The 13,768-nt window shown below is 35.3% G+C and overlaps 1 protein-coding gene across 1 annotated transcript in view; it reads left to right on the top strand.

Moving 5' to 3' along the window:
- Positions 1–13,768, top strand: part of usp54b (ubiquitin specific peptidase 54b) — a 141,738-nt gene that overhangs the window by 58,522 nt on the left and 69,448 nt on the right. The window contains exon 2 of the mRNA XM_016234699.1: positions 2,339–3,004. Within this exon, the coding sequence (XP_016090185.1) occupies positions 2,858–3,004 (147 nt within the window). The 5' untranslated portion in view covers positions 2,339–2,857. The remainder of the gene's footprint in view (positions 1–2,338; positions 3,005–13,768) is intronic.

The raw sequence follows: 13,768 nt of genomic DNA, 5'->3' as shown, positions 1-13,768 counted from the left end.
ATATATATATATATATATATATATATATATATATATAAAAAACTCTTTCTTCATTAAATCATCAGTTTGTGGATCATTATATTTTGGACATGACTTTTTGCAGATATATTTAATATTTTCGAATACTTAAAATGTAACATTTAAATAAGTTTAAATAACTTGAGTATTTATGTTTTCATAATAATATTTTTATTCTGCTGTATTGTAATGCATTTAGGGTCTTTAGCATGAATTTTAGTAGTTTAATTTGCTGTTAATTTATTACTCTTAATAATCTGAATTGAAAATATAGATGACTTTCGTAATTAAAACGTCACTTTGTTCATCAATAATTTTTTGACGACTTTAATCTTTTTTTAACATTTTAAATATACATAGTTTTAAATATTCAAGTTATTTAATAGTTAAATATTTAATATTGAACTTTTAATAACTTGAATATTAATGTTTCCCTAATAATACATTTTATGAATAGATTTAATACATTATTTCATTAAAAGATTACTTTGTGGATCATCATGGTGTTTGGATTCCACACATAAAAATTATTAACAAATATTTGTTTAATATTCACATAATTTTTACATTTTGTGTAGTTTCCCATTAAAAAGTAACAAAAATGTTTTGACAGGACAGGAAGTTTGGGTGAACATATGAAAGGGCTTATCTTTTTTTTTAGTTGGTTTTATTGGCAAACAATTATTGTTTTGCAGTGAGTGTAAGCTTTATCTGTGCTGAAATTGTTCAGTTTAATTCATTAAATTACTATGTCATTGAATCGATCAGCAGGCAGTTATAGCTTCCACAGAGCTGACCCAGATTAAGAAGAGCAGGAAAAATGTTTCTCTGTGACCCCGTGTAACACCTGCCTCAGGTCTGTCACATTCACTGTTCTTCCACATCAGAACATCCCTCTTCATGCCTCGGCCTCAGGAGAACAGGACACACTGCGGGGCCTCGCTCTGGCTCCGGCTGGACCATGTGGACAGAGTGTGTGTTTTGTGTGTGAACGTGGGCATGTATTTATGTAGTTGTGGGAATAGGACATTTGCTCAGCACGCCGCGGCCTCCAACCTGGCAGGACAGCTCTGTGATGCAAGCTGTGTCTCTGCAGTGCTACTGTCTTTCCTCTCTCTCTTTACCTTCCTCTCTCACTCACTTTTTCCAGGTTGAAAACAGTGGAGATTTTGCATGTATACTGTGGTTGAAATATTAAATATTTACATGGCAGTCAGTGTGCTAGATTGGTTTTAAGTACATAAAAGAGGAGTAAAAACACAAAATAGGTGGTTGACACACAACCTGGCCATAAACATTTATTTTTCAGCAAAAAGATTTTAGGTTCAAATTTACTAATGCATAAGGAAATGTATTTTTCCCTTTTAAGCTTTGAGTTAGCATTTTAACTCAAATTATAAATTAATTTTGAATGGTGCTGTGGTGGGACAAATTAATCTTTTAAGTACAAATATTACATGTAGTCTCTCAATAAAATATGAGGGAAACATGCATTTATAATAATTGTAGAATTGGAAAGATTCCACGTCAATATAAAATTCAACAGATGTGTGGTGGTCACAAGTGTTTGTATATTGGTTACTTCATAGTACTTTCATTTGTGGCATATCCAAACAATTTTTATTTTTATTTTTATTTTTTAGAAATTATTACTTTTATTCAACAAGGACACATTCAATTGTTCAAAAGCGATGCAAATGTTACAAAAGAAATGCTGCTATTTTTAACTTTCTTTTAATCAAAGAATCCTGAATATCATGTATCATGGTTCCACAAAAATATTATATTTATTTTGTAATATTATGCTGTGTTCAACTGTGATAATAAGACATGTTTTTTTATTATTATCAAATCAGCATATTAGAATGATTTCTAAAGGATCATGTGACATTGAAGAAATTCATTAGAAGAATGGAGTAATGGGTGGATTTCACAAGACGAAATCACACTGTATTTTCGAATGCAGCCTTGGTGAACATATTAGACTTCAAAAACATCTTAATTTGTAAAACCTTTCATTTGTAAAATATTCATTTCCTTGGATTAGCCAATCGGAGGAGAGAGAGAGATGAAAAGAGGCATGGTGCATGTCTGAGACGCAGAATCCACAAAGTAATTTATCACGTTTATGTTCTGAAAGGGATTACATGTTCTTTTGCATAAGGAGAGTACAACAGAAAATTCAAAGCTATGTTAAAGTTAAAATAAATGTGCAAAGAAAACGATGGTTTTCCAACCAGCAGGTTGTATCACCTGAGCTTGTTGTTTGAAAAATAAAAGGAATGTTTTTTAATGTAATTTATCCTTATTTATTTTGCAGATCAGCTGGGCTAAGAGAGATGACATTGAGAAAACTCAGAGGTGAAGAGCAGGCAGCGGACATCACAGTGTGAGGACAGTGTCTCGGACCACACTTCTGCCAATAAACACTGCAACTGTCACAAAGCTGGTTTTAACCAGTTCAGTCATTACGTTTGACCCCACTTTACCGCCTCAGGTGTGGGGAGCCATTTAGCCACGACAGACAGACATTACTGAGATCCTCCCGCCCTTCTCAAGAGAAAACATCACTTTTATATTCACACCTGTTACCAAACCCCAGCAGATTCCTTCATTATACTTTTCGTTTTGTAATCACTGACCAAACCCTCTCTCATGGGAGTAACATAGAGACCAGCCCAGCACAGACACTCTCTGTTCTCTTTCTCTCTCGCATTCACACACTCACACAGACTGGTCTGCACCTTGTTCAGGATGCCCTCCTCCTCCAGTGTGATTAGCTGGGGAAGGATACAGCTCTTGTGTTGATTGGAGGGGGGAGCGGAGCGGAGCTGGACCCATGTCGTGGAAGCGGAACTACTTTGCTTCAGGCAGCAGCGGGCTGCAGGGGATGTTTACCCCACGCACCATGACCTCCATCGCTCCCAGCAAAGGCCTGAGCAATGAGCCGGGTCAGAACAGCTGCTTCCTAAACAGCGCACTGCAGGTAAGACTGAAATTTGCTCTATATCTGTATTATGTTTATGTCTTTTTCTTTTACAGATGCTGTTCACACAGGGTCCATGCCAAATGACAAACGCAAGTAAAAATTGGCTTTGAGAAGTAAACTGAACTGTTGACCTGAAGCTTTATTATAAACTGCAGCATAATACTAACAGGGTTCCTTTGGTCATGGAAAACCTGGGTATATCAGGGAATAAAATTAGGATTTCCAGGCTTTAAAATATTAAAGAAATTTAAAAAAAGTAAAAACTATAGACATTTCAGTGAAAATACTTTTTTTTTTTTTTTTAATTATGAAATTATCAAAATATTTTATTGGCTTGATATTGACAATTGTAGATATTTATCAGCTACATGTCTTTTTTTCTAAATAAAAAAGTAGTTAAAAAGTCATGCTCACCAAGGCTGTATTAATTTAATTGAAAATACAGTAAAAACTATTTAAAATAACTGTTATTATTGTTAACATTATTACTGTTAATATATTTTAAAATGTAATTTATTGACGCTCTTTCAGAAATCATTATAATATGCAGATTTGGTGCTCAAGAAACATTTTTTTTGTTATTAATAGTTTTCAATAGAATGTAATTGTTTTTTTTGGTTAAAAAATGTAACATACTGTTGCTACTGCTACTTTCACATTATTAGTATTATTTATCAATACATGTTATAGTACATTTAAATTCATATTTGGAAAAAATCACAATGTGTCTTTAAACTTCACCAGAGAAAAAAGAGAGAAACAAATGTATTCTATAGGGCCTTAAAAATGAAAATTTTTTTTTGTTTTGCATAAGTTTTATGATTTCAATTATTTAGACATGCTTTTTGATTAATACAATTTAATTTAACCATTAAAACAGTCTAGGAAAAAAACGGAACCCAGAAAGATTCAAATGGAAAAAGCAAAACAAAACTGAATTTGGGAAAAAATTCAAACGGATTTCATAGAACCCTACTGATAAAAACATTCAATTTTCTCAGTTCACTCAGTTTTGGTAGTTATGTCAAAAGGCTCTTTCTTGGACCTTGTGAACAGCTCAGAACAAATGTGATCGCTCACAGAGAAGTTGTTGCGCAGTTGAAGCAGTAGAAGTATTCTGGGGTGGCTGTAGAGTTCATTCAGAGAGTTATGGATTTCTCTCTGTTTCTCTCTTCCATTCTATCTTTTTCATGCTGCTGTATCTGATGCCACTGTTGGTCTCTGCCGGTCCCAGTTTAGCAGAGCTTTATCTGGGTCTTCCTTGTAGGCTGTCCTCACTTACACCAATCTGTCTGGCCAAACAGTCTGTCTGCTCATAAATTAAACATCCCTCTCTGTTACCTACCCAGCATAGCCTTGGACGCTTCTCCAAAAGTCATCTGACTTCCATACGGGATACTGAAAACAACATTGGTCTAGTTAGTAGGTCTTTTTGTTCTTATATTACACACATCTATACATACACACCAGGCAACACATCTCATTTAATTTAACTTAATGTACTAAAATAACCAAAACAAAAACTGAAATAAAATGTGTTTATTACACAGTATATATAGATGTATATGTACAAATACTGCACATGCCCAGCTGCGGAGGATACGACTAAAAAAAGTAAGTGAGGAAAAAGAGAAAGGGTGAAAAAACAGTGATCAAATCATAAAATTTTTATTCTCCCCACTTTAGAGGGATCCTTAATAATCACTTTATAGTCGCTGTAACAGCGCTGGACAGGGATGAGGGAGCAGAATTATGCTGGAGGGTGTTTTTCATTTTTCCTTTTTGTTCACTCGCAATTTACTTGAAAGAGCTAAATCAAATCACGGATCCAGTGAAGGCAAACTAACTTCCTATGAGACGTTAGACAGAAATTCTATTAGCGAGGCCCCTCTAGATTAGATCATCATGTGTGAGATACACTAGCATTGCAGCTGATTCTCCAAAGGATCTTATGCATCATCTGTCCTGAGTGTGCTGTTGTAAATGGGTTAACGTGGACCCTCTAGGGCGCTTCATTCAAAAGCCAAGTCCAGCACTAGTATGGATCTGTTTGAGATTTTCTGAAATGAGCTCAGCGATGGATGCACTCATTTTCAGACAGATCAGGCCAGCCAGGTGCGTGGGAGCAAACGGTCCGGGCTTCATCTCACAGTTGAGACTTATTAATGGGTAATGAAAAATAAAAATGGGCTATTATACTAATCCTGTGGTCTGAACACAGTGCTGGAAAGAGGCTTGGCTAAATGGGTTCTCTGTCACGAGGACCAATATGTACTTCGTTTTTGTTTTTTTTTCCCGAGAATTGGATAGTTCACACCAAAATTAAAAGTCATGTCATCATTTATTTATTCGCCCTCTTCTTTTATGTTCAGCAGAAGAAAGAAGCTCATTCAGGTTTGGAACAACTTGAGGGCGAGTAAATAATGACGGAATTTTCATTTTTGGGGGATACTGTCCCTTTAAGTGGAACACAAAAGATGATTTTTTAAAAAGAAGATTGGGGTCAGAAATAACATTGGCCCCTACTATAAATATCGTTTTTTTGTATTATGCCGAAGATAGAGTCAGGTTTGGGGCAACATGAGGGTGAGTTCATTTATGGGTGAACTAGTTTTTTAAGTCTGCTGTATTGGAAGGCAGGTTGCTCCGAGACCTACGAAGCTCTACCTAATATCAGTTTGGAAAGGGTCTCGACAGACTCCTCCAGAGATTAGGTGTTTAATTTAAGCTTGGAAGTTGAGTTCTAAATTTCCCCCTTCATGCACATTCTCATCCCACTGCGTCTTAAGTAACACGAAAGGCTCTTAATTTAGCAAGATGTTTTTTTGCTCTGAAATCTGGAAGAGCTTCAGTTGAGAGCCCAGGGCTTACTTTACAGTTTCTTGAGATAACCTTGCTGAAATAATTAATACACTTTTTAATCATGTACTTATTATGAAGTGTCTAATCATATCTTATTTTTTTCTCTTCATGAAGAGTCTAATCATATCTCATTTTAAAATGTCTGCAGAAGTACCTAAACTACTGCAGGGTCATTCTGTGAAGTGGGTGCCTTTTCCTCAAAGTACTTTTCAAGATTTTTTACAGTCTGTTAGACAGATAATGTGTTTAAATGTTATTAAAGTTACATTGTGCCACCTCAAGCTAAATTAATACATTTATTCAACAGAGATGCATTAAACTGATCAAAGGTAACAGTAAAGACTTTGTTACACACATTTCAATATCAGATACATGCTGGTCTTTTCAACTTTCTATTTATCAAAGAAAATAATAATGTATCACAGTTTCCACAAAAATATTAAGCAGCACAACAGTTTTCAACATTGATAATAAGACATGTTTCTTGGGCAGCAAATCTGCATATTCGAATGATTTCTGAAGGGGAGACTGGAGAAACGGCTGCTAAAAATTCAGCTTTGCAAAAAAAAAGTTATTTTAAATTGTATTCATTTTTCATAAAATGATTGTCATTACTGTATGTTATCAAAGAAAGGCTGTCTAGGTGAGCATAAGCAATGAAAACATTGAAAAAATGTCTTACTGACCCTAAACTTGAGAAATTTGATGTAGTGTAATTTTGTTTTGCTTTCAACGAAGTGAAACTGCTAGTGCTTATTAGAAAGAAAAAACTGAATTCTAATATTTCTACAGAAATCATGTAATTTAAAATCATGCTAATATAAAGTTGATAATTAGTAAAAGTTATTAAACTTGAAGAGATCCTTTCTTAAAAGAATGTTGCTGTTATTATGAGATTTATAAAAAAAACTATTTTATGGAAATTCCATTACGTGAAGTCTTTTTAATAATACAGTATCACTTACATAATAGTGAGAGAATGAAGACAAAATACTTCCTTTTATTTTCATATTTCTTTCATTGAAAAATCTGTTTATTTCTTTATTCTGAAAGATGCTATAAATGCGAGTGGAGACACGACACGACTGTTTTGGCATCAGCTATTCATTGTAGAAATTGCAGTATATCTTGTCAATTCGAAGCACAAATTGCACCTGTTTTGTAAAATCTCCCATCAGAGAGGCTAACAATACAGAAATAATTCCCTCTATATTCATTTAGACAACCTGTTTTGTTTGAGTATTAAATGGATAGATGGGGAATCATAATGAAGCATATGTTTAGCCTAAAAACAGCCTCCAGCATCACCTGCCCTGTTAGCATACCATGGCATTTTTTCCTTATTCAGCTGCCATTAGTGCTGTTTTACACTGCACTGTCTGTGTTGCTTGTCTGCTGGAGCACCTGTTCTGAGAGTGTTGTGATTTTTCTCGTTAGGATGAGAGCAATAAGCCGCTGTCCACATTAAGCCTTATCAGAGCTCATTTGAATAAACAGCCCGTGTCCTTGACTGAAGCCGGGCCGGGACTGCTTGCCGGTAATTATCCCGTTCCACACCACGCCACCTTTGTCTCCCCCCTGGCCCGGGTCACATGGCCTCCCTTCCTTCATTAATTTATTTCCTCTGCCAGCCAACTTGATCAAATCCAGATTTTATGGTGATTGCGGCACTTAAAAAGCCATTTTTTCAGCTGTCTTCCCTCATACCAGCTGTGAATGCAATCATTACTGATAGAAATACCTTGAGATGAAAAAGAAATAATGGTGAAGAAAGACAGAGAGGAGCTAATGAGGCATGCCAATGTTTCTTTTACGCCTCACAATGGCTCATTTGCATAATCACAATATCTGTTTTATTACTCAAACTGCAGGACAGAGTGGCTTCTTTCTTTCTTTCTTTCTTTTACATTCTTCCTTTATCCTCCCTTCTTTCCTTCTTTACATCTCTACTGTTTTATTCCTTTATTTTTCTTCCTTATTCCTTTTTTATTCCCTTCATTCATTTTTGTTTTTACTTTTATTTTCATCCACTTCTTTTCTTATCTTTCCTTCCTTCCTCCTTACCTTTAGTTTCATTCTCTTCCTTCCTTTCATTCTTCCTTCATTCTCTATTTTTCCTTCTTTAGTTCCCTCCTAATTTTTCTTTCCTTTTCATTTCTATCCTTCCTTTCTTCCTTCGATTTTCTGTCCTTTTTTACTTCTTTCATTCCTTATTTCATTCATTTTTTTATTTTTTTCATTTTCGCCCTTCCTCTTTTCCTTTCATTTTCATTCACTTCTTCTCTCTTTCTTCCTTCCTCTTTCTCTTACCCTGTCTTTTTTCATTCTGTCTGTTCTTCCTTCATTATTCCTCCTTTCCTTGTTTTCTCCCCGTTTTCCTCATTTTCTTTTTTCCATCCTTTTTTACTTAACTAATTTCTTCGTCTTTCTTTTACTTCTTTCATTTTTCAAAAATTTTTTTTTATTTTATTTCTTCCATCTTCCTTCTTTTCATTTTCTACCTTCCTTCCTCTTTTCCTTTCACTTGCCTTTCACTTTTCTTGCACTTGCATCTCTCTTCTGTTCTTTCATTTTTTATTCATTCTTTCCTGTTTCTCTTTAACTTTCATTACCTTCCATTCTGTCCATTCTTCCTTGATCATCCCCTCTTTCCTTCATTACTTCCCTCTAGTTTTCCTCTCCTTTTCATTTCCATCCTTCCATTCTTGCTTCCATTCCCTGTCATTTTCTCCCTCCTTTAATTTCTCCTCCTTGTATTCCCTCTTTCATTCATTTTCTATTTTTGCTGCTTTAATTTCTTTCTTGTTATGTTCATATAGTAATAGTTGTTTAGTATGATAAGATGAATAATTTGTAAGTAGTTCAGCGGCAATGAAACATCCCGTCCTGATGAGCTTTAATTGAGAAAGACAAGCATTACATTCATGTAAACCTTTTGGGGAATGCTGGCTCAAGGATAAATATGTTTCCATATTCATTTATGCTAATTTATGTATTTTATGTAAGACACACAAAGCTAAAAAATACCAGTAAACAATGACTGGATATGCCTTTTCACTTCTATGCACAAGTATTACCTTGGGTAACCCCATAATTAACTGTGCTCAGTATGCAAGACAACCATGCTGCTTACTTTGCACTATATACTATGATACAGAATGCAGCAGCATGATAAAACATTGTATGTATTCATGAGCAAATTTGCTCATTGCATGAAATATATGCAAAAATAGTATGTCATATGGCACTATGTTGTTCTGAATAGTTGTTTATTGCTTGAAATAAGATTAGTAACACCTGTTAAACCAAAAGAACCATTTTTATCTTTGTGTGCCTGTGATGTTGCAGCACTTTAACTGTATGCCGGAAGAGACTAGAACAGCACAGCAATTCTAGTCTGGTGTGTATCCGTGTGATGTAATAACAGCTATGTTGTTATCTGACTCACAAAATGTTGCAGCAAGTGTAAAGACAGCTGTTGAAAAAAAACATAAATAACCCATAAATAGTTAACCTTTACTGCCATATGTCTGGAGTGTTTTTGTTAAAAGGTCTACCTGTATTTAGCGTTAGTATCTGTCTGGAGCAGGACAGATATCTAGCATGAAGCTAAAGTGTTTCTTTAATGTGACAAGCCAGGTGGGCCGTGATTTCCTGTGTACAAAGTTGCTGTGTACAAAGAGCTAGAGGCAACGCAAACATCTGCAGGCACTGGCTTGTTTACAGTAGGGATTAATGGACTGGGTTGGAACTAGAAACTGCATGGAAGAGTCCCAGTGGGCCACTGTAGCCTGACTGTTCCTGTCACACAGCTGCCTAACCTTACCTGAGACGAGAGAGCATGGGTACAGATGTAGGCAGGAGAAACTGCTTTAAACACGTCAAGGGATGAAGTACTGGTTGAAGGTAATTTTAAATGTACATATTGGCATATATAAAAACGGGTCGCATACTTTTATGCTTAAAGGAATAGTTCACCCAAAAACAAAAAAAAATGTATCACCCTCAAGCCATCCAAGATGTAGATGAGTTTGTTTTTTTATCAGATTTGGAGAAATTTAGCATCACATCACTTGCTCACCAGTGGATCATCTGCAGTGAATGGGTGCCGTCAGAATGAGAGTCCAAACAGCTGAGAAAAACATCACAGTAATGTTTGTATGTTTGTAAAAAACAAATTCATAAACCATTACTTCTGGCTAAAATACAAGTCCTCTATCCATAATATCGCTTTATCTATTAAAAAAGTCTCTTGTCTGAATCAGGAGAGAAATATGCAAAGATCAAGCAAAGTTTACAAGTGAAAACAGCCCAAAACGGTTCTAAACAAATATGTTGGTGAATTTTGATGTGAGAGGACAACAGAGGATAAACTTGTTCATTGGATGAAGCATTATTATATATAGAGGACTTGTATTTTGTCCAGAAGCGACTGTTTAAAGTTAAAGCATCTTAATGATTTTAATGATTTGTTTCGAGCATGCAGCTTTTTCGCTTCACAAGAAGTTAATTGATGGACTGGAGTCGTGTGGATTACTTGTGGATTATTTACTATGTTTTATCAGCTGTTTGGACTGTCATTCTGACGGCACCCTTCCATCCATCAGTGAGCAAGTGCTGTAATGCTAAATTTCTCCAAATCTATCCTGAAGAAGAAGCTCTTTTACATCTTGGATGGCCTGAATGAGAGTAAATTTTCATTTTTGAACGAACTATTCTTTTAATGTGCTGTAACTCTTGTTTCTGCAATTGTTCACTATTTTTGGACATGCACGCAAACATTCAAACCCTGTAGAAGCTCTTTTGTGGAACATTCCCATGACATCCTTCATTCAACTGACCATCATTCGAGTCTTTCCCTCAGTGCCGTCTGGTCTGCTTGACTGGAGATCTGGTCTTGGGAAGCCGTCCTGACAGTCTTTCTTCCCCATAAACCTATAGAGGGGGCTGCAACCTGTCTCTTCTCCTCTCACACCTGTCACACATCTGCAGAGGTGCAGTGACCCAGATTATAAGACCACGTTCCCTGCCAGTCGCCCCTTACCCTCGTGTGCCTGATGGCCTGTGTTGTTCTGCTGGTGGTAGATGGACACTTCTCTCTGGAGGACTGGACGTGTGTGCTAGTTGTCACCATCTTGTAACCTCCTGGAACACTCTACTGGTCTCATAATATAAAAATTATTTATTTAACTTCAGGAAGTCAGGTTTAGTCAAACATTTATGCACTCTTTTGGGGAACAGAAAATTTTTATGGCCATATGAAAACGGTCTAGCTGTTACCGCACATGCTTCAATAATGTATTATGTTTGGACATTGGTGCTCATATGAGAAACATTGGTTATAATCTGGCCTGTTTTTTTTTTTTTGCAGTCCAGTGTTGTATGTTGTATAATCTGTGATTTTGATAGACTATTTTGTTTTGTTTTATCTATCTTAATTATTTTAATTTCCCTGATAATATAATCATTAGTCATATGCCTTTACATTTGTAAAATTTTATGTAATAAACATGAATTTCATGTAGTTTTATATTAGTCAATCGATATAAAAACGTATTAATTGCACATTTCTGTAATTAATTGAGATTCACTGCACCTAACATTAAAATTTGAGATCATAACTATATTTTCACACTGCATCTGCATTAATGTAGAAACAACATAACTATGGTGTATTTTAAATATTTGTGAAATGTCGTATTTTTACTAGGTACTATGAATGAATGTAAATGTCACCAACAATACTGATACTGATGCCTCTTAAATAATCTATTTGGATTTTTTCTGATGATAAAATGAGAAATTTATAGCCATTAGACATTACAGTAAACTTAAAAAAAGGCATAATTTTAGATTTTTTTTAGGCCTGAATAGTTATAGAACATAAGTATTATAACTTAATTTAAGTGAACTTAAAACAATCTTCAAATATAAACCTGTTAGAATAAATTTAGTTGTGTCTTCAGTATATTGTGTTATATATTAATATAGTGATTATTCTGTCTCTTTCAATATTTGTTCTTTCTGAGTGAGAGCTGTGTAAAACTTTCTCATTGTGTTCATGACTGTGGGCAGAATGGAATGTACCACCTTTATAAATATTGAAACTCCCACCCAATATTATAGCTGTAGGAGTTCTGTCTTCTCTGAAAGAACCCTTAACAAGCCTTTAAATTTTGCCTTGGCTTGTTTCCATATAGTGGTGTGAGGCATTAGTATAGTTCAGGCGTGAGGATGAAACAATGGGAGAGAGGGCGAGAGAACTCGATATGACTGTACAAAGAGAAAAGAAGAGTTCATTAGGACCACATCTTTTACAACTCCCACAGAATTAATCACACACACAATTTATTATATATTATTATATATCATATTAATTACTGCCCCGAGGGCTGAGGAGAGTGAGAGTATCAGAGAAAAGAGAATGTGGCCAGCAGGCTTGATCAGGTAGCAGATGCTTGGAGACCCTTCAGAGCCGAAGGACATAAAAAGACCCTCTTTCTCAGTTTCGTCCTTGTGTTGGCCAATTTCTTACAGCTTTGTTCATTTTTCAGTGGCTCTTTCAAACGTTTGCAAATTGTCTTCTGGAAGCTGTCCACTCCACAGCTTTTAATGATTACTGACAGGCTGTGCTTGCCTAATTGTCCCATTCCATTAGATATAATGTATGACATAAAATAGCCAAATTAATTAAACAATTAATTCATTTATTTATCTATGTATGTATGTATGTTTGCATTGTTATTTTATTTTATTTTATTTGTCATATTTATTTATTTATTTATTTTTCTGCAGTGGGAAGTTAATATTAAAGGGGTCCTATTATGCTCTTTTACAAAGTCTTACAAACAGGCTCTCATACTAGGTTGTTCGAAAAACACATTTTTTTTAACACCTCTCTCCTCAGTCTGGCATGAACGGCTCGAATAGTTCCTGTGTCAAATGAAGGCCCGCCTTCTGAAATACGAAATGTGCTGTGATTGGTTAGCTGGGCCAGTGTGTGTTGTGATTGGCAGCACTCGGCGCCTGGTCGGGAAATGTCATGCCCCTTACCATAGCCACCTGCAAGCTTCAGTGTAAATATTGCGTCAAAATCAAATCAATTTGAGCGCGATTTAAACCCAGATGATTGTAAACACTAAGTTTGTTTGCCTTGGGAAAGCTAGCATATCTCCGACATAGTGATAACACTCGTTGCCTTCTCTAGTGCAGCTCAACCAGATCTCATCCCATTCGTTGGTATTTGTGATATCACAAATCCTGGAAAATATGCATTGTAGTCCAAACAAGTCGTTTGTTGTAGTTTTTGAAAGTGATTTCTGTTAAATAAAATATCTCCTTTTGAAGTGGACTTTGAGCGTTGTAACTTTGCAGACCTTTTTTATGCTCAAACAGCAACATTACAGACTAACTAAAGTTGAAAAAGTGAAAAAGCATAATAGGACCCCTTTAAGTATTGCCTTTTAGACAGTATTCCAAGTTCATGACAAAACTGAATCAACGTTCAGCCACAGAGCAGTCGTGAGAGAATCAACACTTTTGGATGAATTGATTCAGTTTTTGTCTATGATTCACTTCTTAAAATGATTTGGTTCATTCTAAAATAAATAAGTGCTTTGAATGAATTGTTTGAGTGAATGATTCACTGACTCAAAAACTCACTCGTCACCACTTGGCGTATCGATTCTGCTGAAAAGTCTTTTTATGTGGACAATCAATCAGTAAAAATACTGACAAAGTTTAGAGACTGCTGAAAATAATGACACTTGAATTTCAGTGTGACAGATATTAATTTAATAAGCAGTCTGTGATTCAGTTCAGTAAAGTATTTGGCTAATTTAAACAAATCTTTCTGAACTACTGTTCAGGAATTGGGCTACATTGGTTGGAATGTATTGT

The sequence above is a fragment of the Sinocyclocheilus grahami genome, unplaced genomic scaffold (assembly GCF_001515645.1).
Source record: "Sinocyclocheilus grahami isolate Dianchi unplaced genomic scaffold, SAMN03320097.WGS_v1.1 scaffold457.1, whole genome shotgun sequence".
Lineage (NCBI taxonomy): Eukaryota > Metazoa > Chordata > Actinopteri > Cypriniformes > Cyprinidae > Sinocyclocheilus > Sinocyclocheilus grahami.
This window is presented reverse-complemented; position numbering and strand designations above follow the sequence as displayed.